A 19,241-nucleotide genomic window follows, 5' to 3' on the forward strand; every position below is an offset into this window, starting at 1 on the left:
TCCAGATTCCATCTAGCTCCAAGGTATTTATTTCTGGAAAAGTTTCACATGCTCTCACTTCGGAGACATTTTTCATGGTAAAAATTGTTTGATAAAACTATAAGTTTGTTGTAATAAAGAACACACAACTCTCAGATAATAAAGTTGAGTGGGGTTTTTCTGCAATTGTCTGTTCCCCACACTTCTATCTCCTAAAACATGGAATTGCAAGCTCCTCACACTAGATTACATCTATGTTGGGAACAAAGGGAAAGGAGCGATTTCAAGACACCAGTGCTGTCCAGCTTCATATGCTCTCAAGTGCTGGAGCAAGGAGCCCAAGAAATGAGAAAAGGAGTACTTGTGGCACAAGTACTCCTTTTCTTTTTACGGATACAGACTAACACGGTTGCTACTCTGAAAGAAATGAGATGACTGGGGAGCCAGGATAGAGACATTTATGGCTCTGAAGCGCCTAGAAAACAAGGATTTGGCAGCTAGGCAGAAGCTGCACCAGTTGTTTGTTTGTTTTTACAATCCAACAACCAACCTAGCTCAATCAGCTTCTGCTGGATCATGCTGCCAACTTTGCTCCGACATGGCACGTAAGAGCCCACTCTTGTTCCCATTGAAGTCCGCGGCAAACTGGCCACATTCTCAGTGACTCCAGTAAGAGCAGAGTTGGGCTTTAAATCTCCAAGTCTCCTGTTCTCTAAAGCTCCGGCTGAGTAGAATCCATGTCTCATCCAGCCTCCCACATGCTCACAAGAATGGAGCAGCCAGGCAGAGCAGGGGACAGAATAATACACATCTATAAACTCAAGGTCTGCCAGGGTCAGTCAAATTTTAGGTCTCTCAGCTCACAGGAGTGTGCATTCAAGTTTTATTTTTAGCCAAAATCAGCTGTTTGCAAACTAGAATTGGACAGCAAGGACGGGGGCATCAGGTTTCCCCTGTGAGAATAAGACCCATGTCAGCAGGGTGACCAGATGTCCCATTTTTAAAGGGACAGTCCCGTATTTAAGCCCTCCTGCAAGTGTCCCAACTTTTTCTTTAAAATGGGCAAATTGTCCCATATTTTCTGTCTCCTCCCACCCCCATCAGTAGTGGTGGGTCCACTCCTGCTGCTGGCCGGATCCTTGCTCGGCATCCACCCATCCACGAGAGGTGAGTGGGAGGGTCCAGTGGCTGACTATGGGGATGGGTGTGCAAGGCTAATGGCAGGGTGATGATGCAGCGCGCAGGGCCAGGTGCTCCCCCACTGGTTCGTCAGCGCAGGCCCCATAGGTGCTCCTCTACTGGTCTGTCAGCGCAGCCCCCATTTTGTGCCAGCTCTCGATCAGCAGGGCCCCATCCCATTTCTAGCCAGCACTGGCTGTGGGCTGCAAGCTATGGTGGCTGGTGAGTGCAGGTGGGGTAGGTGCCAGACAGGGGTGTGTGTGTGTGTGTGTGTGTGTGTGACCTCTCCCCCTGTATGCATGGCGGGGGGGGGTAGGGGTATATGCATCATTCCTCCTCATGTGAATTAGGGATGTAAATTATTGCTTACCAGTTAACCTGAAAGCAACAGTCTTACTGGTTAACCAACCTTAACCGTTAACCCTGTGCCAGCCCCAGCAGCCCTGCGTCGGCAGGAGCAGATCCAGCTCCAGCTGGAAGGGCCACAGCCAAGCCGGCAGGATCAGCCCCCACCCCGCCAGTGGCATCTGCCCCAACTGCTTAATCAGTTAACCCTTTAAATAACAAATTTTAATCGTTTAAATGGTTAACTTTTAAAATGGTATTTACATCCCTAGTGTGAACCCTAAAGCCTTAAAGGTAAGAAGTTAAAGAATCCAACTATGCAGTATTTCTTTTTAACAGGGGCTCAGTCAACTTGATGTTAATCTGAACGTTTGTACTGCATAGTTCTGACTGATTGCCATTGAACTCACTGGATTACAAGTAATTTTACCAGGTGTCCCGTATTCAGCATAGGGAAATATGGTCACCCGGCATGTCAGCTGCCATCACCAATTGAGCTGAAAGAACAAGCACATCATATTATTCAGTAACTTCCTGGCTTTCAGAGATGCTAGGCCCACAGAGCTCCCACTGACTTCAATGGGAAGTGGAAGTTAAACTCTGATCACGGACACACAGTGGTAGAAGAGCCTTGCAAAAGTGGGCCTCCAAAAGCGAGTTGACACTAGGATCTAAAAAGAAAAGGAGTACTTGTGGCACCTTAGAGACTAAAATTTATTTGAGCATAAGCTTTCGTGAGCTACAGCTCACTTCATTGGATGCATTCAGTGGAAAATACCGTGGGGAGATGATTTATATACACAGAGAACATGAAACAATGGGTGTTATCATACACACTGTAAGGAGAGTGATCACTTAAGATGAGCTATTCCTCGTGGCTGGACTTTACAAAAACTAGACAAGCCATTTACAACACACACTTTGCTTCTCTACAAAAGAAAAAGGACACTAAACTATCTAAACTACTACATGCCACAAGGGGCCACAACAGTGGTTCCCTTAACCCACCCAGCAATATTGTTAATCTATCCAACTATACTCTTAGCCCAGCAGAAGAATCTGTCCTATCTCGGGGCCTCTCCTTCTGCCCCTCCACCCCCACGAACATGATACAGTTCTTTGGTGACCTAGAATCCTATTTTTGACATCTCCAACTCAAAGAATATTTCCAACACACCTCTGAACAACATACTAACCCACAGAGACCTTCCTACCAACACTATAAAAAGAACGATTCTGGGTGGACTTCTCCTGAAGGTCAAAACAACAGACTGGACTTCTACATAGAGTGCTTCCGCCGACATGCACAGGCTGAAATTGTGGAAAAGCAGCATCACTTGCCCCATAACCTCAGCCATGCAGAACACAATGCCATCCACAACTCTAACATCATAATCAAAAAGGCTGACAAAGGAGGTGCTGTCGTCATCATGAATAGGTCAGAATATGAACAAGAGGCTACTAGGCAGCTCTCCAACACCACTTTCTACAAGCCATTACCCTCTGATCCCACTGAGGGTTACCAAAAGAAACTACACCATTTGCTCAAGAAACTCCCTGAAAAAGCACAAGAACAAATCCGCACAGACACACCCCTGGAACCCTGACCTGGGGTATTCTATCTGCTACCCAAGATCCATAAACCTGGAAACCCTGGATGCCCCATCATCTCAGACATTGGTACCCTGACAGCAGGATTGTCTGGCTATGTAGACTCCCTCCTCAGGCCCTATGCTACCAGCACTCCCAGCTATCTTCAAGACACCACTGACGTCCTGAGGAAACTACAATCCATCGGTGATCTTCCTGAAAACACCATCCTAGCCACTATGGATGTAGAAGCCCTCTATACCAACATTCCACACAAAGATGGACTACAAGCCATCAGGAACAGTATCCCTGATAATGTCACAGCTAACCTGATGGCTGAACTTTGTGACTTCATCCTCACCCATAATTATTTCACATTTGGGGACAATGTATACCTTCAAATCAGCGGTACTGCGATGGGTACCCGCATAGCCCCACAGTATGCCAACATTTTTATGGCTGACTTAGAACAACGCTTCCTCAGCTCTCGTCCCCTAATGCCCCTACTCTACTTGCGCTACATTGATGACATCTTCATCATCTGGACCCATGGAAAAGAAGCTCTTGAGGAATTCCACCATGATTTCAACAATTTCCATCCCACCATCAACCTCAGTCTGGACCAGTCCACACAAGAGATCCACTTCCTGGACACTATGGTGCTAATGAGCGATGGTCACATAAACACCACCCTATACCGGAAACCTACTGACTGCTATGCCTACCTACTTGCTTCTAGCTTTCACCCAGATCACACCACACGATCCATTATCTACAGACAAGCTCTACGATACAACTGCATTTGCTCCTACCCCTCAGACAGAGACAAACACCTACAAGATCTCTATCAAGCATTCTTACAACTATAATACCCACCTGCTGAAGTGAAGAAACAGATTGACAGAGCCAGAAGAGTACCCAGAAGTCACCTACTACAGGACAGGCCCAACAAAGAAAATAACAGAACGCCACTAGCCATCACCTTCAGCCCCCAACTAAAACCTCTCCAACGCATCATCAAGGATCTACAACCTATCCTGAAGGACGACCCATCACTCTCACAGATCTTGGGAGACAGGCCCGTCCTTGCTTACAGACAGCCCCCCCAACCTGAAGAAAATACTCACCAGCAACCACACACCACACAACAGAACCACTAACCCAGGAACCTATCCTTGCAACAAAGCCCATTGCCAACTCTGTCCACATATCTATTCAGGGGACACCATCATAGGGCCTAATCACATCAGCCACACTATCAGAGGCTCGTTCACCTGCGCATCTACCAATGCGATATATGCCATCATGTACATTGGTCAAATTGGACAGTCTCTACGTAAAAGAATAAATGGACACAAATCAGACATCAAGAATTATAACACTCAAAAACCAGTTGGAGAACACTTCAATCTCTCTGGTCACTCGATTACAGACCTAAGAGTGACTATCCTTCAACAAAAAAACTTCAGAAACAGACTCCAATGAGAGACTGCTGAATTGGAATTAATTTGCAAACTGGATCCAATTAACTTAGGCTTGAACAGAGACTGGGAGTGGATGGGTCATTACACAAAGTAAAACTATTTCCCCATGTTATTCTCCCCCCTCCCACCCCACACACACTGTTCCTCAGACTTTCTTGTCAACTGCTGGAAATGGTCCACCTTGATTATCACTACAAAAGGTTTTCTTCCTCCCCCCTCCTGCTGGTCATAGCTCATCTTAAGTGATCACTTTCCTTACAGTGTGTATGATAATACCTATTGTTTCATGTTCTCTGTGTATATAAATCATCTCCCCACTGTATTTTCCACTGAATGCATCCGATGAAGTGAGCTGTAGCTCATGAAAGCTTATGCTCAAATAAATGTGTTAGTCTCTAAGGTGCCACAAGTACTCCTTTTCTTTTTGCGAATACAGACTAACACGGCTGCTACTCTGAAACTAGGATCTAATTGGCTGCAGAGGGAACAGTTCCAAGTTCAGCTTTGCCTCACAACTCTGATTAATTCTGCACAGCTCAGAAGGGAAAATACACCAAACAAAACATTGTTTTTGGACTACATGGCAAAAAAATCACAGCCCAATGCCCAGTAATAACACTGTCATGTCTGGCAGTGACCGGTCTCTTTCTTCGAGCAAAATGGGGTAAATGATGTGTGAAATTGGAACAGCTTATATCGACAGCTCTGAGGAAGTTGTGAGCCTCCAATGTCTGAACAAGAGACGCGTTTGCACTTCAAACAGGAGTCTCCTCCCACACCAGTGTAACTCCACTGACTTTGAGAGAGTTACTCCTGATTTGTACCATTATGGGGGGGGAGTCAGGCCCCAAAGTTATTGAATAACAACATTTGCAATGTATACACCCAGGGCCTGATTCTGATCCAAGATGCATCCATTCTGTAACGGTGTAACTCCTGTGATTTCAGGGATGCTATTCCCAATTTACATGTCTGCTAAATGGGAGAACAGGTCCAACCTGGCCTCTGCTTCCATCCATCCCATCTCCAGTTTTTCCCTTCAAGCAACCAGAGCCCAGGCTGTGGCACTCAGGGTAACTACATAGATTCCACCACTGGTTGTGATTGACTGTAAAGGCCCTAGGGATATGGAGGTGAGAGGAAGTTTCCCATAGAACTACAAAAAAGAAAAGTAGTACTTATGGTACCTTAGAGACTAACAAATTTTAGAACTACAGTAAGGAAGAATTCACATGTTACTTTTTTGTAGGTCCTGTCAAAACAGCAGCTAGTGATGGTGGGCAGTAGGTAGATGATTTATCTTTAATATTTTGGCAACATGCTATTAGATACTTATATAAAAAAAATGCAGAGCCCATTATCCTCCAGATTCTAACAATGTGGGTCACATTTGGCTAGAACTATGGTGCAGAATTTGACATTTTCCCTTTAGCTCTTTAAGCAGAAGTTAGAAATACAATTTTTTTTTAAATATAAAGTTATTTTATTAAATCAGAACAACATTTCACTTAGAGTCTCCAGAATGCAAACAGCTGTTCCTTACAAGCTATTTCTGAAGAAAGATTACCAAACAAAAAAAGATTGTGGACGACAAAGTTAGAACCATTCTTAAAACTGACAACTTATCATTGGCTTTAAAAAAATAAAATAATTCATTTATATATTTGTGTATACACACACACAATGTATTTATATAAAAAAAAAAAATCAAGCCCATCACTGGCTTGCTGATGTCTGAAATCAGAGCAGTTAATCCCAGCTGTCTTCCAATGTCTAGGAGAATGGTGAATGTAGCCCTTTATCAAAGGCAACTTTTTGGTGTTGGTAGCTTTGGGGTCCAGGTCTCTGCAGCCACTTGTGATACTGGAGCTCTCCCTACTCCCTGCCCCCCAGTTTCCTCAGCCCCGTTTACAAACTCTTAGGTAAAAGTATCTGAAACCTACTGTCAACCAAATACGTAATCATTACTTTGCATAAAAAGGAGAACAGTGTCATAATGCACCAAAATGGCGTTGGAATTATGTTAATATTTTCTTTGTAAATTCTCAAACATACTAAAGACAGGACTTCCAGCAAGAATTCTGCTAAGTACCTTCTGAAACACTTGTGGCACCTGGGACATTTAACAATATATTGGACCTTAGCTCAATTAGTTTATTCTCTTAGTTCTACTAATAGTGCCTGAAGGTTACCTTAGGTCGGAAAGATTGAACATAGAAGTTAACCACATTTTAAAGAATCTTTTTTTTTTTTTTTTAAAAGACTAGAGTAAGAACAAAATTCAGCCCCTGGGAGTTTGACTCACATGCAAAGTGCAGAATGCTGGAGGGGAGAATCTGAGAGGAGAATTTTGTCCTGAAATTGTAAAGATGTGCACTAACTTTATATGTACATGCAGCAAACCTCTGGAGGCCTCTGGACTCCCCAAACAGACCCCCAGGTGTCCTGAAGCCGAGCTATATGCTCTCATCTGCAGTGACATTTTGAGGATTTAAGGTTTTGTGACACAGGTTTTTTTGTTTTTGTTTTTTAAATAAATGAAAAAAAGTACAAAATAATTGTTAAATTAAAAAAAAGTTACTGTATTTCTGCAACCAGAAAGCCTAAGTGCAACCACTGCTGCATTTTCCATCTTGTTCTTAGTCCCCATTTACAATACAAAATAAAATTTTGTTTACATATAGTTATGGCCAAACTGTGTTTTAACGCTGTCTTTTCTAGCCATACAAACAAGAATAAACTAGTTATTTAGGTATCTACCAGTGTCTGAAGCAGGTTCTCTCGTATGATTATAACGTGCATACTACAACTAGGTGAATAATGTATTTTTCAGTTCACTGGCCATTCTGAGATAATTCAAAAAAAATTCATTTTGGGTTGAATTGAACACAAGTATTTAAAAAAAAAAAAAATTGATGAATCAAAAAGTTGAAAAGTCCAGTTGAAGCAAAAGGTTTAATTCCAGCATGACATTTTTGAATTTGGGGCATCTGTCAAAAGCAAGAAGAAATCATGAAATGCCGGGTGGAGGTTGGGGGGAGGATGACCACCGCACTTATCTTTAGCCCAGTGGTGGGAGACCTGAGTTCAGTTCCCCCTCTGTCAAATGTGGAAAAGGAATTTGAATAGGTCTCCCTGCACTGCCCTGCAAAGTGCCCTACCCATCCGGATATAGAGTCATTCTCACTTACGTTCAGTGTCTTTATGAATGACTATGAACTGCCACTTTGAATGTCAATGAAGAGTCACTGGGAATAAAGTGAAAATGACTTGATAGCCTGGTTGTTAGTGGACCCACATTGAAGTTCCAGCTCTAACAACTATTTAATTATTTAAATACAGAACAGCTTTCACAGGCAAGATGGAGAAAGCCCCACATCAGAATATCCCATAGCCCAGTGGGTAGGGCCATCTCCTGCAATGTGTGAGACCCATGTTCAATTCTTTCTTCCTCATAAGGCAGAGAGCGGAACTGAACTGGGGTCTCCCACATCCCAGAAGATTAGGTGTGTCAGGGTCAGATCTGAAAAAACCTGACCCTCTGGGTTGAGCATGCTGACAAGTTGCAATACCTCCCACTTTGCAGCACACTCAGAGCAGCGAGTTGGGGGCAGCTGGCAGAGTGGGACACGCAGACACCACCATGGGCAGGAGGTGGCCGGAGAGGAGGAGTCGGGAGTCGGAAACTCCTACCAGGCCAAGCCCTAAGGACAAGGTGATGGCGGTGATGATGCAGGTGGGGATTGGTTCAAGAGGTCCGTTCCGAAAAAGACTTGACACTTTCAGGTCAGCTGTGTTCAGCTTGGGTTCTGGTCCAGTCAGGTCTTATCAGTAGGCCTGAGCAGCCCTCCCCAGGACAGTACCCTAACCAATGGGCTAAAGGCTGTAAAAGGGAGGCCCTCCCTGGCCTCTGCACACTAGACAAATGGCCACATTCAAAACATTTTGAGTTAGGTCACTGGTATTTTCAGTTTGTACTCAGCAAATGCAAGACAAATTCGCGAATGGCTCTGGGGTGATTAAAGTTGCATTTTTCAGCAAATAAATTATTTGCTGAAACAATTTCACCCAGTTTGAAGCACACAAGCAAGGTGGGGAAAAAAAAAAAACTGTCTTCTACCATGGTTTGACCACAGCCGCAGCTCAACATGATTACTTCTATAGTGCAAAGAGGGACTAAGGTAGAGCAGCAAGGAAACTAGAGCACCAAAAAGTCACATCAAAATGTTACCACCACCACCACAAAGAAAGAGGACCTTATTTTGCTCTCATTTACACCAGGATGTAAAACTGGCATAAGCCACAATGGAATTATGCCAGAAAACTCCACCTGTACATTTGTGAGTCAGAAATATAGGAAATCAGATATCTATTTAGTATGTGGGTGCTGTATGTAGGTGTATACGGTAGGAACCATGGAAATACGGCTTTATAGTGTATGCCTCGGACTGTAAAGGTCAGTAAAGTAATACCATGGCACCTCCTCCCACAATGCTCTCACTAAAACAAAGAGGAGTCAAGCACACATGGGGAGAGGTGAATGCAACTTGCTGGCTGGTAGAAGCAGGATTAGGATGGTTTGTTTGGGACCATCCCGTAGGCTTCATACAGCTTACTGAGAAGCTCATTCTTTTCTTTCTCAGGCAGGAAGCTGGACTTAGCTGCGTTGATGTTCTGGGAGGAAAAGAAAAAAAAAGACTGAGGTAGCTGGGTAATACCCACAAGTGTGAGTGTGGGGTTGTACGTGCACAAATCTTTGTGCATCAGTGAGTGTGAGCTAGTGAGTGAGTTGGTGTAAGTCAAATGACACTTTTGTTAGCGCTGCTACTCTTGAGATTTTTTTCAGCAGCCTCAGTTTTCAAAGGAACCTGCTCCTACTCAGGATTTGTAAGGGGCTTAAAAAAAGCAGGAGATAAATAATGCGTCTTAAATTCCTTTATCAGGTTCCAGGATGTGCAGTTCAGGGGCCTGATCCAAAGCCTATTAAAGTCAAGGGAAAGACTCTCATTGACTTCAATGAGTTTTGGATCAGGCCCTGCCTGATATGCTGCTGTTGTAACAAAGTTCACTGCTGGCTTCCCTTAACAATTTACAAAAATGTCTCTCTCCCCTTAATTTATAAGCTTCCTTTCATTAAACAGAAAGGAACAGCTTGTCTTCTGCAGGAGTCTGCTGCAAAACTGCCCATGGATTTAACAGTACAAAGATCAGAGCTTTCTACAGCTGGAAGGAAGAACTAATGCATAAGTCTACTCTCCAGGAAGACAGACTCTTGCTCCTTAAGTGAGGCCCTGGACACAGGCCCAGTGCTTTCTCCTGCACAGCTGCATTCTGCAAATTCATCTTCAACACACAGAAGGGAAATCAACTGGTTTCCAAGATATGGTAGGATACATGTATGCCTGGACAGTCAGTACACATCTCCTTTCAGCCCAGTGCACCTCTAATGGTGCAACAGGAAAGCATCAGAGGTTACCCACAAACAAGTGAAACTATCAGACTAGTTTCAGAGTGGTAGCCGTGTTAGTCTGTATCAGCAAAAACAATAAGGAGTCCTTAGTCTCTAAGGTGCCACAAGGACCCTCTCATTGTTTTTGTTTTATCAGACTATTTTTCTGTCCCTTTATCTTAGATACAAGGCAGATGAAAAACAGAATTATTAGGTTTTCAGGACACTGCTCATGCCAATCTGCACTGAAATATGACAGACACCATGTGACTATAAGTAATGGCAAAAGCAAATGGCCACTTTGTAACCAAATAGTTTGCTGCATAGCAGTTACATTAGGCTAATTGCAGGCTCCCATGAACACACACGTGTACACATTTTTGCACATGTGATCCCAGTCAAATACACAGGGAAGGGCAGCGAGTGACCTGCGACCGACATCCCCACGTTCTATTGCTCAATTCCAGTCTGAGGAACTATTTAGGGAACAATTTTCATCTCGACTCATGCTTAGTAAAGTTCCATGCAGTAAGCTAGTCAAGCGTGCTGCATCTTTGCAGATCATCCTGGTCTAAATACCCATAGAACTTATACTCTGTTTTCGGCATTCATTCCGGATGGCCATTTGTATGCCTCATGATGACTCAGTGCTGGCCAGCGCCCCTCCACCCCCACCAGCTGAAGCGGACTCAGAAAAAACCCTATCTTCACACTGCTTTTGTACCCCACATAATTCAGCTTTTTCTCCCCACAGTTTTAACTCCACTGAACTCTCTTCCGGTTTCATGTTTAAAAATGAGATTTATCTTAGAAAAAAATGGATCATGTTAGGCTCCAACACACGGCTTTGCACAGAACATCCCAAGACAACTTACCACTCTCTTGAACTCCTCTTCAGTGAATTCCAGGAACTCCTTAGCTAATTTGTAATCAGTCTCAATTGTGGAATGAAAAATGAGTGGGTCATCAGAATTCAGGGAGTAATTGGCTTTATCATTCATAAACCTGGGAAAACAGAATTTAAAGTGGGACAAATATTAGAGTTTGCATAGTTTGTGTTTTTCCAAGTGTAAAATACACTAAAAACCCCACAGCTTTCCACCAAGTTTGGCTACTTCGTGTCCAGCTAAATAAACAAATTCCTCTCAAAGCTGTAGTTTGCATTGCAAAATTTCACATTGCCATTCCCACCCTACTTTTTAAATGCAACAACAAATCATTTGTTGGACGGATGTTCAAAGTGTCTCACCCCACTACCCACTCCAGAGCCAGACAGCAATGCACTGCAATCCAGGGCTTAGCCCCTTGTCAGCTCAAAGCAGGGGCCTGAGGCGGGCAGAAAGCTTTCTCTAATGATAAAAATCTATCAGCATATTTGTTACAGTGCCTCTGAGCTGGTCCCTTAGCTGATGCACAATACTCTGACAAATGGTTAGAACTTGCTTCTCATGTGATGTAATAAAGCAGCTATGCATAAGTGAAGTCTGAGTTAGTTACTTGAAAATAATATATTTAAATGTCTTACTGAATTATCGGGTGTTTCCCAAAGTCTGGATCACATGCTCCGGTGAGGATACTGGACCAAGGACAGGCCTATATGCGTATGGAAAAAAAAAAGGCAGAGTCAGTCTCTTCCATAATACTGCTGCACACAAATTCCAAAGCTCTCCAGGCAGGGGCTGGGCCTGAAAAGCACCATTTACATGTACAGCTCAGTGAAAACAATAATGATCATTAAATCTCAGCCTTCGCAACAAGCATTTACCCCCACGCCTGCTGGATATAAACATTTTTGAGCTCTTATTTTCCGGCTATGTGTTTCTGCCCGTGCACAGAAGCCCCCCTTGTCATTCCCATCCCACCTCTCCCTCCCACCCCCAGCCATTCTGGTAGAACAGCCCGCATCAGAGGGAGCAGTGACCTATGACTGCCATATATAAAGAAAAGCCTGGCTAGGAAAGCGACCACAGCCATCTGCTCAGGATGCTTTTACAGTAGACCCTCGGAGTTACAGACACCTTAGGAATGGAGGTTACCTGTAACTCTGAAATGTCCATAACTCTGAACAAGACATTAGGGACTTCAACCATTGGTGGGGTTGGGGCTGCAGCCCCAGGGAAAGGGTTTTAAGGTTCTGTGGGGGGTGGGGGCGGAAGTGTTTGAAGGGTCAGGGCTTCTGACCCTTGGGAGCATCAGGGCTCAGAACTTTAGATTTGGGGAGAACGCTGGGGCTCCAGTTCCCTGGCTCCGCTCCCTGTTTCAGCCTCGCCAGGGGTGCCTGGGCTCAGGGCTTCAGCCCGGCAGCTCTGTTCCCAGCTTCTGCCCCGCAGGGGGTGCCAGGGCTCCCCATGACTCCGTTCCCCATTTCAGCAGGGCAGCGGGTGCTCTAGCTCCAGGGGGAGTGCTGGGGCTGAAGCCAAGAAAGGAGCCATGGGGCTGAAGCCCTGAGCCCTGGTGCTCACAAGAGTCAGAAGCCTTGATACCCACCCCCTGCCTGGAACCCTGACCCCCCTCACCCTGCAGCTACAGCCCTAACCATCTGCCCCCCGGCTGAAGCCCCGAGTCCTAGGGCTAAAGCTCTGAGTCAGTAAAGTATTTGCTTTTTGTGCATGCGTGTCTCTGCTGCTGCCTGATTACTTCCGGTTCCAAAGGGTGTCCGGTTGGCCAGTGAGCCTGTAAGTCTGGTGTTTGTATCTTTGAGGTTCTACCGTACTAGTTAGTATACACTAAGGATCCAGACTGGGTTTTGTTCTTTTGCACATCTGAGGAAGATATGCTCCCAAAGCTGGGACCTTTTAGAACCACCAGGTTCTTCAAGATCTCACCTGCCACCACTCTCCCCCCTGTGACTCCTGTGAGCCTAACACTATGGCCACTCATCCTCTGCCTGGGAAGGGGTAAAGGCATTGTTCTGCTCAGAGAGTCGGTGCTGTTCCAAGCATCAGCTGAAAATGGTCTAGATAATACAAGCTCCCTTTCCCCAAGGCTGAACATGACGCGACCTCTGGCACTCAGCACAGAGAAGGATCCAGACTTGTATCCCCTTGGTGACATCGCATTTCTGCTCAACAACCCAGTTAGCAACATGCTGGAGCCTTGTATGTCTGGTTTCTTCCAAGCACCTCAGCTAAATTTGAACTGTGGTGTGGAGAGCGGATTTCGCTCTAAATGCTGTTAGCACTTGGACTCCAGGTGGCAGCAATTTCACCCCTATAATAAAAGCATTTATGTCCATGTTCATTATTCAAAGTGCTGACTTGTCATGCAACCCAAGGGCTGATCTCTCACTCTCAGACAGAACAAGATGATCATTACACAACTGCCACCCCTGCAGAATTAGTCATTACCTCAAAATGCATCTTCCTACCCAACAGCTCCCTATAAAGGGCTGGGTCTTCCAGGACATGGTAGCCGTGGCCAATCCGCTCGGTCTTCAGGACATTGATTGCCTGTAGAGAATAGAAAACATGTAAAGTCTCTCTTAGCTCTGTGCAAGGGCCTGACTCCTACTCCCCAGAGAATCAGGCAAGCTCACAGGAGCTCTTGAGCCCTCCAAGTCCCATACCAGGACTCCAATCCACTCCTGCATGCAGGACGTGGGGGCCCAGTTCCTAGGAGAGCCTGCTCCTTCCGAGTGCTATATGAGGCTCAACCTCTGGCTCCCTCTTTGTATGATGCAGACTCTGCTCCCTTAGAGCAATGGGGGGATTTGGCTCCAAGGGGCTACTGAGCGATGGCCAGGATTTGGCCCTAGCTACCTTTGTCCCTTGCATTACAATACAGAGTATTTTGCAGCTCTGCTCTAACTTATTCCACTGCCCTGCGTTGGGGTTTCTTACCTCCTTGATGACAGACGGTGCCCCAACCTCCCCAGCGTGGACAGTGCGATGAATGCCACATCTTTCAGCTTCCTGGAAAAGCCCACATGAAGCAAAGAGTGAAAATGCTGCTGTGGGTTTGGGGAGGCCAGGGGATGGGGAAAGGGATGTGAACAAACTATCAGGACAGCAGCCCCACCACTGACTTCTCTCTGCCTTTAAGACAGAACGAATGCTTTCAACAGACCATTAGGCTGAGAGCTCCAACCCCAACAGTAACGACTGTGGAGCAACACAATCAAAACAAGAAGAAAATCAATTACCAATCTCAGACAGCATAGGAGCTGGGTAGGTGAGTGTCTGGGAAGCCCAGCCAGCACTAGGGAATGAAAGCAAATTCATTCCCTAGTGCTGGCTATGTGTAGCTATGAATGATGTTCTCAAATAACATTTTTTTTTTTTTTTTTAAAACAGATCATTGACTCTGAGAAGGTAATGATGTAGGAGTTAAGGCTGGGCTAGCCGGCCAGCTGACAGTTATTCATAGCCCACATGCAGCGAGTTCGGTCAGTCTCAGCCCAGTCCCTGGTGTCCACATCATACAAACACCACAACAACTACCATACAACTGTCTCTCTTGCTAGCAGTCTCAGCAGACAGGCCAAGGATTAACTGAACCGTGGAGATTGTTCTCCCCTAGAGGCATGCTGGCTGAGGTGACATGGCGGGGGAGAGTTCCCACTGCTGTGACTTGTGCCTTACCTGTTCAGGGCCTGCTGTCTAGGGGGGCGCTCAGCCTGGCACCTTTCATCAGTGACAAAACAGGATTCTATGGATCTGGGAAATCCCAAACCCAAAAGTCCTGGGCATGCGAATGGGCACTGAGCAGATGTTATAGGGATCTTACCGGAGGCAGCATGCATGTGCACACACCCCTTTCAGGAGGTTGCTGTTTTGTATTACTGAATTTTTCAGGTGCTTTGTGAATTTTCCACTTGGTTTGCAATCACTGCATATCCAGGCTCCGCTCTGAACTACTGGGTAAGACACTGCTCCGCTTGGTATGTTAATACGAAAAGCCCTAGATGCCTCTACATGAAACTAAATCGAGACTCCCTGTGTCTGCACTCATAGCTTTGTTTTAACACACATTTGTCACATGTCCTGCACAGAACAGGGACTCAGACAGTTACCCCGAAGGCTGACCATTCAGTCAGCGCTAAGCTTATCAGTCTTTCCCTTAACACTGGCCTTTCATTTGTGTCAGAAACTGCTAATTTGGGGAGTTCCGAGGATGAACAGATTAATCCAGCCCCCCCCAATATCTATGGAATGATCCAGAGGGCTTTGGATTGGGCTTTGAACTATCAGAGTGCAACACTTCTCCTACTGATCCCAAAGATTGATTAAGTAAGAGTCAATGAGAGTTTTGCCATTGACTTCAATGAAGCACGACAAGGCCTTCAGGTTAGGGCTCTGAGCAACGCGTTTGACAGAACCCAGAGTCAACAATCTAAAGACAGAAGATTCCAAGCTCTGGCAAAACTCCTGCTGAAGTCTGTGGGAGCTTTGACTGTGTCAGGACTGCAGGAGGTGGCTCTGAAGCCAGAGGTCTTAAAGATAAACAAAGATTTGATTTAAACACTATTTTGTTTCCAACGAGTGTTAAATGCACAGGCCAGCTCTTGGGGCAATCCTGCCCAGAGCGAGTCTCTCTGCCTGCCCAATTCCCATCATTTTGCCAGCTCGCTTTACCAAGGTCACGTGCATGAAGCAAATTAACCTGATCTGCAGCTTGCAGGAGGATTTTTCAGAGAAAACAACTATGTTTATCTCCTCTAACATCTGTGATCAAAGAGTGGCATGGTCTGGGGGTCGGGGTGGTGTACTGCACAGAGACAACGGGTTCTGCTGCTTTCCAAAATTCTACCTCCAACCTCACATGGCACCTTCCATTCCATCAGTTCCAGTTACTGGCTCTTAATAAAAGAGCAGATGTGTCTGCTCGCTTTTATTGTTCATTTACGTATCCCCCTTTGGTGCACTATACAGATTAGAAAACAGCGAGATGGGCAGGAATTTCTGTGGACGTGGGGGTGTGCACTGGGGAAGCCAGAAATCTCTCCCACACCTCCATTCTCAGGGTATGTCTACACCACAATCACAGGTGCAACTGGAGCTTGGATGGACATACGGGAGTAGATTTAATCTAGCTAGCTCAGGTTCCAGAGCAGTGAAGCTGCAGCAATGCATGCTTCAATGTGGGGTAGCTGCCCAAGAATTACACAGGGTTACAGATAGGTCTGCACAGAAGCATGTGCTCTCACACCTTCACTGCTCTACGATCTGAGATAGCTGGATTAAATCTTAGCTCAGGTATGTCTACATGAACTGCAATCACACAGCCCAATTGCTGTAAAGACATCCCCTCCAAACAGCCTCCTCTGACTCTAAATAATCCAGAACTTCCCAACCAAGGAGATAACAGGTTTCAGAGTAGCAGGTCACTCCGGTCATTCGATTACAGACCTGAGAGTGGCTATCCTTCAACAAAAAAAACTTCAAAAACAGACTCCAATGAGAGATTGCTGAATTGGAATTAATTTGCAAACTGGATACAATTAATTTAGGCTTGAAGAGAGACTGGGAGTGGATGAGTCATTACATAAGTAAAACTATTTCCCCATGTTATTTCTCCCCCCATCCCACCCCCCACTGTTCCTCAGACGTTCTTGTTAACTGCTGGAAATGGCCCACCTTGATTATCACTACAAAAGGTTTTCCTCCTTTCCCTTCTCCTTCCTGCTGGTAATAGCTCATCTTAAGTGATCACTCTCCTTACAGTGTGTATGATAAAACCCATTGTTTCATGTTCTCTGTGTGTGTATATAAATCTCCCCACTGTATTTTCCACCGAATGCATCCGATGAAGTGAGCTGTAGCTCACGAAAGCTTATGCTCAAATAAATTTGTTAGTCTCTAAGGTGCCACAAGTACCCCTTTTCTTTTTTCCAACCAAGGAGACTGTCCATTCTTCTCTGCATGCTTCTTTGGTTTATAACATCACTTACCTAGGACTTTAGCACAAGCTAATTCTCTAGAGTCACAGCTTCAAGGTCTTTACATGGCTTCCCATGATCTCCCCAGAACCTACTGCAGATAAGTCACAAACAGAACTCTCCCTGCTATCCCCAATTGTAGTGACAGTCATTGACTTCCCCCAGCCAGAGTTTAAATGGCAACACAACTGAAAACTGGGAACGCCAGTCCAAAGGCAGACATCTGATCCCTTCATCATAAGCCTCTCATTTCATAAGTCATATTATCCATGTTACTGTTGATGTGTGAAGCTCCATTGTGAGGGCAATTTAGAAAGGGAGCATTCTACCTTCATGCCGGCTGAGAAAGCCTGACAAATTGGCTTTTGTTCCTTCCGTGTTTCTCCGAGTCTGAATGAGACGCTGGCTTTCAGACAAGAACAATTCAAATCCTTTGGGTTGAGAAATTTGGACTTTGAGATCCCACGCATAGGCAAGCTAGATATTAATTGATTTTCCATCTTGTTTTATTTGCCTTTAAACTACCTGGATGTAACGTGTTGAGCAACTAATAGATTAGTCTTGTATAATGCAAGTATAACAGTTGCACAAGATGAAGGTACAACTGCTTGATTAGTGCTCATGACAAGGAACTTCAGCATGTTAGAAAGGATAAGAAACTGCTATGTAAGTAATATCTTATCAATAAGTGCTTAATGGAAAGATGATAGCAAGTGAGAAACTGCATGGATGTAAAAAATGGCACTGGGCATTTATGCAAGGAGACACCAATTGTGAAAGTACAGAATTTCAAGGCCATGCAAAACAAAGTATATTTCTTCCATACTCTTCCCCTCACTCTCAAGTTTTTGCTTTCACATTAGGACATTTGTAATGATTCCCATGACAACCACAGATGGCAGTTGGACTGTTAACTACAACAGTATACCCCTGAGATATCCCTGATTCTACCTGAACCAATTACCTGACACCCAGCACTATTTTTAAATCCAATGTCCTCTCAGGCTGGGTTCCTGAGCACTCTCAGCTCACACTGACCTATGCCAATCATGTAACTTCTTAAAATACAATCACCCCTAGAGTCCTAAAATCCTTATATACAGATGGGAGATATTTGCATGGGGCTTCCTTTTTAAGCTACAGTAAAGTAACATTGTCTAGTTAAAAAGAATACATTTCAGGAAAGAAATCTCCTCCAATACTATCATCTTAGTTTATTACAATGGAAAAAAAAAACTTTGAACATATGTTTACACTGTTTATCTGGTTGATTTAGTTTTTGCATTTTACTCAGCTGCAGACAGTGAAGAGGGACTAGCCAGTTTCATGTCTGGTATGGAGTTCTGATCCTGTAAAACAACATAAGCAGGCAGCCCTATGCAGATTCACTGGAGCGCCCAGGCAGATCTGAATGCAGGATCATTTTACCATCCATTTCACTTTGTGGTTCTGTGCACTAGCTCAGTGCTGCAGAACCAAGGCTGTGAACACAGCTGGGACACATTTAAATAAAAATATCTCTTTATACTTAAATTATGTATATGCTCTATTAGTAATTTAAAAACCAAATTAAAAGTAATATTTCTACTATGCCAATAAAACACTTCTAGTAATTTTAAGACATGTATAAGTCTTACAGGCCACTTTGGATCTGAACTTGCCAGATCCCCTTTGTACTGTGTGGTTTCTGCACTAACCAGAAAGAATTTGATATAAGATTTTTCGAGAAGCTCACTGAACAAACCTCATAAGCCTTCCTATGCTCTGGGAAGGTCTCAGCCACGAACTCATCCCCAGCCAGGTCTATGGCTACCACTGTATTGTTCTGGTATTTCTTACACAGCTCCACCACCTCCAATGACCAGCCTGGAAAGAAGAGCAGCAGGATTTAAGAAAAACATTCCACAAGGGTCACCCCTGAGCTCTTGTCCAAACATGGTTGTTCACATGAATACAAAAATTTAGTTCATTTGCCTTCTAGGATTTTTCCTTGAGTTTGAAGCCCTATAAAAGCAACAAAACCTTAGAGCCAGATTTACAGACCAGAGTCACAGCCTCACTAACAAGTGAGCTCACTGCCTCTAAAGTTGGTAGGCATGACAGGTTTTAGCCCTGGTTATTAGGCCTTCCAAGGGGGAGCCCTTCATTATCATTACAGCCCTTGACAAGAGCAAAACTCCACGAGTCAGCCACAATAGATTGTATTACACTGTGACTTTGCACTTTAGAATGTATGTGCCTGACTACATGGTATGGGAAGAACTCCCAGCTCCAAGCCCCTGCTTTCTCATTATCACAATACCCATAGAATGCTTTGCTTCGCAAGGCAATGCTTTGT

The 19,241-nt window shown here is 44.7% G+C and overlaps 1 protein-coding gene across 4 annotated transcripts in view; it reads right to left on the bottom strand.

The window, feature by feature from the left end:
* The window catches only part of ADA (adenosine deaminase), a 73,512-nt gene that overhangs the window by 28,890 nt on the left and 25,381 nt on the right, over nucleotides 1-19,241 (bottom strand). For 2 of the 4 annotated variants that reach the window (XM_038369101.2, XM_038369103.2), the window contains 6 exons: nucleotides 18,648-18,769; nucleotides 13,866-13,937; nucleotides 13,374-13,475; nucleotides 11,552-11,619; nucleotides 10,902-11,031; nucleotides 6,037-9,251 (listed from right to left, as the gene is read on the bottom strand). In XM_038369101.2, the coding sequence (XP_038225029.1) occupies nucleotides 9,147-9,251; nucleotides 10,902-11,031; nucleotides 11,552-11,619; nucleotides 13,374-13,475; nucleotides 13,866-13,937; nucleotides 18,648-18,769 (599 nt within the window). In that variant the 3' untranslated portion in view covers nucleotides 6,037-9,146. Of the gene's footprint in view, nucleotides 1-1,920; nucleotides 2,001-6,036; nucleotides 9,252-10,901; nucleotides 11,032-11,551; nucleotides 11,620-13,373; nucleotides 13,476-13,865; nucleotides 13,938-18,647; nucleotides 18,770-19,241 lie in introns of those variants that run through there. The other 2 variants (XM_038369102.2, XM_038369100.2) reach the window with 2 other exon arrangements.

This window comes from Dermochelys coriacea, chromosome 13 (assembly GCF_009764565.3).
Source record: "Dermochelys coriacea isolate rDerCor1 chromosome 13, rDerCor1.pri.v4, whole genome shotgun sequence".
In the NCBI taxonomy this organism is placed as follows: domain Eukaryota; kingdom Metazoa; phylum Chordata; order Testudines; family Dermochelyidae; genus Dermochelys; species Dermochelys coriacea.